Below are 6,459 nucleotides of genomic sequence, written 5' to 3'. Positions count from 1 at the left end.
ATCCATGTCCTTTGGCTCTGTGTAGCCTGATTCAACATCAACCCAATACTCCTTGGATCGAAGGAGATTCTCCATGACCATGCTCCAATGATCATAGTCGCCGTCGAACTTCGGAATGGAGGCTGCTGCAAAGGTTGCTTCTGAACCCATCTCTCTTCACTCCCGCAAGTGTTTTCCTACACTTTCAAATCTCTCAAGTCACTGCTCTGATACCAGATTGTTAAATGCAACAAGAACTCAAGAGAAATGGTCTGGGAATAAATTGATTTATTCCTTGTAACAATGCAACAAATAAATAGAGAGGAACAGACACACTGTAACAAACTACAGTTCATATTCTAACTAGAATTAAGGAACCAAACTTGCATAAAACAACTAACAGACAATGCCAAAGTCTAGGACACCTATTTGACTAAGCCTTATCAATAACTCTTTCTGAAACAGCTCATATACTATCCTAAAACTGGTATTTTATTGTGGTTTGATGAGTCTTTAAACAAGTCTAATATTTTTAATATTGGATTTAAACTCATCATACCTCTCATAAATGAAGATAAATAGACTCGTGCAAAGAAAGACAAATTAAAATAAAAAACCTATTTTATAATCAAAATTAACTAAGATAAATTTAATATAAGATCCTAAATGAATTTTTAATTAAATAAATTTATTTTCATTATTAAAAGGTCTTAATTTATTTCTGAATGTTAAAACTGCAATAGTTATAAAAAAAAAATTTATATAATTTTTTATTTGCCATTTACTTACATACATTTACTATTAAAGAAATATCAGACATTTTGCTATCAAAATGGAAAGATTACCAACTCATATAAATAAAATGAAAAGATGATTTAATTATTTATTGTAGCTGAAAAAACTATTAGAAAGGAAAAAGATAGCAAGCGAGAACAATAACCTAAAACAAAAGAATATAATTTTATTATAGTCTCCGACCTAAAAAAATAATTTCAATAACCTAAAACAACATTAAATTATGTTTTCATATTCTATTGGCATAAACATGAACCAAGATGTTTTAATCCCCTGATTAGAAGCTAATTATTATCAAACATTAACCAACTAACATACTTCAATTATACACAACTTGATTCATGTAATTAGGGCTTTTCACCATATAATTTTATTTTCTGCTCTCACAATTTCCTGAACGAATTTTCTAAAAAGGGTACATTAAGATTAAATTGAAAAGAAAAATATAGTTCTCTCGATAATTAATATTATATGCAACATAAACAAATCAATATATATATATATATATATATATATATATATATATATATATATATATATATAATTGTTGTACTTAATTTTCTTGTCTTGTACTATAAAGGGTCTCAAGCTGTTAGGCATCTGTAATTTGGATCTATTATTGTGATTCATCTCAATCGTCACATGAGATTTTAAATCTTAATTCTTTCTTGGTTGTTCTACATATACTAAATAATAATTGTACCAGTTAGAGTCTTTCTTTTGTCACACAGTTGATATATATGGCCTATTATCTACTGTTTAAAATGTGTATTATTAAAACAGAGTTAGATGTCTGTAGGGAATTAAACTAATTAAAGTCCATAAGATGACTTCAGAATTACAAATAAAATAACAACAATTCAAAGTAAGAAACTTTTGACACTGAATAAGATCAAAAATGGTGATGCGAATATATTCAATTGTAGATGATTTTATAATATTTTATTGATAACATTACTGATTAGAATTACAAACGAGCGTATGCAGACTTTGCATGAATTCCTTCAGTTTAGCATGACATCAAATGTAACCCTCCCTGTATCTTTAATGAACTTAATTAATAAAAAGAAAATACAGGGATTAAAGAACTTCAATTATTGTGAAAATAACTTAATTATCTTTTTTTTTTAATATACTCAAAATTATTATAAATTTTTATTTCACTCCACGAATACTTTTGGTCAAGCATAAAATTGGGAAAGATAGCCATTAGTGCTCTATTAGTTTCTTAAAATGACAATTAAAGTAAAGAAATTTTAAATACATTTTTTTTTTTGAAATGGGTTGAGTAGTTATATTATGTAAAGTAATGTTGCTTTCATTATTCTTAAATAAATAAATAAAAGTTCTTCATATTCGAAAGCAAGAACTTAAATCTAAGTGCTCAAGTGGGCAACCTGCATATCGGATTGGCCATGAAAACTGAAAAGCATTTATTTCAGAATTTGAAGGATTGCTCTCTCGTGCCTGACTCCAGTAAAAAAGAAAAATATATTGTTCAAAAAAGTAAAAAAGAAGAATATAAATAAACCCATATCTCAATGACCCCCAACACAAAATGATCTGCTTAATCTTTAAAGAACTCTTGTTTGATTTCCAAGAAGTTGTAGGAGAGATCTAAAAAGAAAAGAAAAAAAAAATTAAAGAATTAGTTTCATTATAATTCTTTTTCCCATCACAGATAAATTTTCTTGACCATCAAACACAACAGGAAGCAAATCCCTATAAAGAAACGGACCATATATATATATGTTTCCATTTTCATTTTATGTTTTAATATTTTATTTTCTTACATTTCTTTCAGAATAAACAACAAAAAGAGAAGGAGAAGGAGAAGAAATAAAAGGAAATAGACAGAAGATGAAAAAAAGTAGAAGACTTCTACATGAAAACAGATCGAGGGCGGGCGGATCCAGGCACGGAAGGATAGAAATTAAAACCCAAAACAGGAACAGCAAGACTAGCCTCCATTACTAGTCTTTGCTGATAAACCTCTATGGTAGCTCCAGCTTCAACCACATCCTTAATCAAATTACGATAATATTCCTTAAGCTTCCTTAACATGCAAGAATACTGCAATTTTAGCCACTTTAGCCTCACCTTTCTTAGCACTCTTATTAAAAAGGATCCCCGGCGAGGCTTCTTCCCACCCAGGCGTAACGTGGGGAGCTTACGCCTGCGTAGCCAAATTTTGCGGCGAGTCGGCCACCGGAAGGTGGTGGTGAGATGGGTCTGGCAAGGAGTTTCATCAGCTAGAGCCATGTGATAGTATGGGGAGAGAGAGATATGAGGAGAAATATATAATATTTATAAAAGAGAAGAAATATTTGGTATTAGAAATGAAAGTGGACTAGATGGAGACAAAGGCATCTTTTGGTATTTGGGTATTGATTATTGAAGAATTTGTATTGATATGAGGTCCACATGGGTGGGTTTTAATTTCTGCTTCTTACCCATTGAATTTAATTAACATCAAAGACAAATGAGATGGAGTATTTGCTACTACTGTTTATGATAGTGCTTTAGCAACAAACAATTGCATCATATTTTGCATGTCCATTTTATAATCTTTATTTGGGACAAAAGTTTATATTTTTTTAATGGGTTTTTGTAACTAACTTCTCTTCATTTTCCCCCCCGGATCAGTTATTGCTGCTACTAGTGAGTGCTTACATATGTTTATGATGTAATGGTTAAAAAAATATTCAGTGATATTATGTTAGAGTTATTCTAGTTTTATCAAATTTATTTAACATAAATACTTTAATAATTTTAATCGATTTATTAGATTAATCAAAATTAATTAACATATTTCATATTATATAATACAAAATATCCAACGATCTTCATATAATATCTCATTTGTAATCTAAAATCATTTGTTTGTAAGTAGATGAAAAATAGATAAATCTTAATTTTATTGATGTTTGATATATACAATTAATTTTTCATTAAACTATAGTTAAAAAAGTAATTTGAGTGAAGGATGAAAAATATTATTAAAGAAAAAAAGAACAAGAATGAAAATGAATAATGGGACAAACCTCGAAAATAATTCTATAAATTATACATGCATGACAGCTTTTGAAATGTTTTCTTTTTTTAAAATTTATTTTATTGGGTACTAATATATTCACTTTCATGAATAAAATTATCTTGTTTTTCTTTTTCTTCACGTGAGAATTGTATAAACTCTATTATTATGATAATAAAAATTAAAAATAGTAAAAAGGCATATTTCGTGCTTATAATTGTTTGATGTAAACAGTTACTCGCTGATAAATATATTTTCTAAAGATTAAATTTTAAAAATTAAGAAAATAAAAGTGTTTAGTATATTAAATTTTTAAGAAATAGAAATTGTATTATTACGGTAAATTTTAAAAGACAAAAATAGAACAAAATAAAACAAGAAAAGCCAGCAAAAATGCGGTGGTACTGTCATGCATAATTCAACATCTCACTCATACTTTTAGTAATCTCCCCTGAGATCCTCTTTGACTTATCGAATTAGTATTTATGGTGGTTTACTAGTGATACTATTGTAACGCTCGTCTCAATCTCTCCCAGAACTTTATTTATTTATATATTACTTATAGTATTCTAAGTTTGTATCTATATAAATTCAGGGCTAGAGATTAATTATTGTAGGGTCAAAGTCACTTATTTTTCTCGTTTTTTTTTTTGGTGTAATTCTTTCAAATTAAAAATTAATAATGATCTTTACTTGAAAAGGGTACTGAATCACCCTTGCAATTTTCTAATCGAGGATCGAATAATTTGCGCAGGCCATGACGAAATCAACAACAAGACATTCATAATATTCTGTGCATAAACCCATAATAAGGGTGATCACCATAACCTTATACTGTGCCTTAACAAGCAAGAACTCTCTATTTTTTAATATATTTTTCTCCCTCTTCACATATATATATATACACATATCTTTAAGATGCTATGCAGCTAATTAGCCATATAACCATTTTCATACTAATAGCTTGTAGTTTAGGAATCTGACATTCATTTTTGAGCTTATTTTATATTAATTCAGTAATTTCAGGTTTTCCTTTTGCTATAGAATTTGGTGTTTTGACGTCTGATTAAACTGCGTTTTCAAGAATAAAGTCTTAAAAGAGTATTAATGCAAAGTAGTATTTATGAAGGCTGGTCCTTCGTAATAGCAACAAAGACGTGCCAGCTTAATAGACGCATCTAATTCGAGGATGTAATGTCAAAACTTAATTGTGCCAAACTTTTATGTTATATAGTTTTTCTTCATTTATTTGGAGGTTTTTGATGTTCCATTATCCAAGGCAGCTACTTAATTTGGTGGCGCCATGCTGCTTTAATTTGCAAGTTTCTCGGTAGACATCCTACCTCTGATCACTCCGGGTTATAACCACTTCTAAAATAATTTATATTAAGTTTTACTTAAACTAATTTTAGTATTATATATATATATTTATTTTTAAATAATTATATATTAACTAAAATAATTAAATATATAGCAATTATTTAATTCTAAAATATTATATAATATAATATATTATATACATATATTATTTTTTATTTATTACAATATATAATATCGGATGTAAATAAAAATTAGCCTACAGGTCGTTGAAAACCATTTTCAAACCCAAATTCGTTGCATAGAACAGCCTTTTATATTTGTTATCTTTGGGAACAAAAGAAATTAAAAAAGGAAAAAAAGAAAAAAAGCTGAAGTTCGTGCCATATCCGTATTAATATTACATTTATATCTATCCATATGTCAGTGAAGGGATAATATGTGAGGCATCAAAATATATCTTTAATACATTTGTAGAAATATTATACTCAAAGTCAAGTGTATATTTATATTAATTTATGAGATTTAAGATTTTGTTGACATGTACATGTATATTATTTTTTATATATAAAATTTAAATTTATATGTAATTTTATAAATTTTTTCTATTAATATTTTGATTAATAAATTGCATTCATAATTAAGCATGGACTCTAATTCTAAAAAATAGTATATTTATTATACTCTAATATTATATTAACTAATAAATAATTTTCAAATCAGATCATGATACTAATTTTATCCCAAAAATAGCATATTAATTATATTTAAATATTATGTGAACTAATAAATAATTTTCTAGTCAGGACAATAATATTAATTCTATTCTAAAAATAATATATTAATTAATAAATTAATAATAATTCTAATTTTAGAAAATAGCATCTTAAGTTATATTTTAATATTACATTTAACAATAAATTAATTTTTTAATTATATACTAAGATTTTAACCCTTTCTTAATAATATAAATTATAAAATTAAGTGATATAATACTAAAATTAACTAATAAATTTTTTTAAATTTTTTATTATTATACTAATAAAATTTTAAAATTAAAAATATTTTAAAATAATTAGTTTGCATTTATTTTTTAAAATTTTATAAATTAATATTAAATATTAAAAAATTTATTAAATTATATTTATCAACTCAATTTTATAGTCAAAATAATAATAACGGTCGTGTAACGCACGAATAAACGATTAGTTTAATTAAAATTGCAACCATATAAACGATTAACAGAATATTTTCTAAAAAGAAAAAGAAAAAGAAGAAGATATTGTTTCCGTTCAAGATTATTAGAATTTGAATTCAAATTTATTTAAATATTT

The 6,459-nt window shown here is 26.3% G+C and overlaps 1 protein-coding gene across 1 annotated transcript; it reads right to left on the bottom strand.

The window, feature by feature from the left end:
• Positions 1–2,414: 2,414 nt before the first annotated feature.
• Positions 2,415–3,154, bottom strand: LOC8280831. Its single transcript, XM_002534521.4, has one exon. The coding sequence runs from the start codon at positions 3,034–3,036 to the stop codon at positions 2,656–2,658; it is 381 nt and encodes a 126-aa protein (XP_002534567.1). The 5' UTR covers positions 3,037–3,154; the 3' UTR covers positions 2,415–2,655.
• Positions 3,155–6,459: the final 3,305 nt, after the last annotated feature.

The sequence above is a fragment of the Ricinus communis genome, chromosome 8 (genome assembly GCF_019578655.1).
Source record: "Ricinus communis isolate WT05 ecotype wild-type chromosome 8, ASM1957865v1, whole genome shotgun sequence".
Classification (NCBI taxonomy): Eukaryota; Viridiplantae; Streptophyta; class Magnoliopsida; order Malpighiales; family Euphorbiaceae; genus Ricinus; species Ricinus communis.
The sequence above is the reverse complement of the archived record's forward strand: the minus strand, read 5'-3'. Positions and strand labels throughout refer to the sequence as shown.

Excerpts from the sequence above, each read along its gene's own strand:
- LOC8280831 (XM_002534521.4), bottom strand. The coding sequence starts at position 3,036 with ATGGCTCTAGCTGATGAAACTCCTTGCCAGACCCATCTCACCACCACC.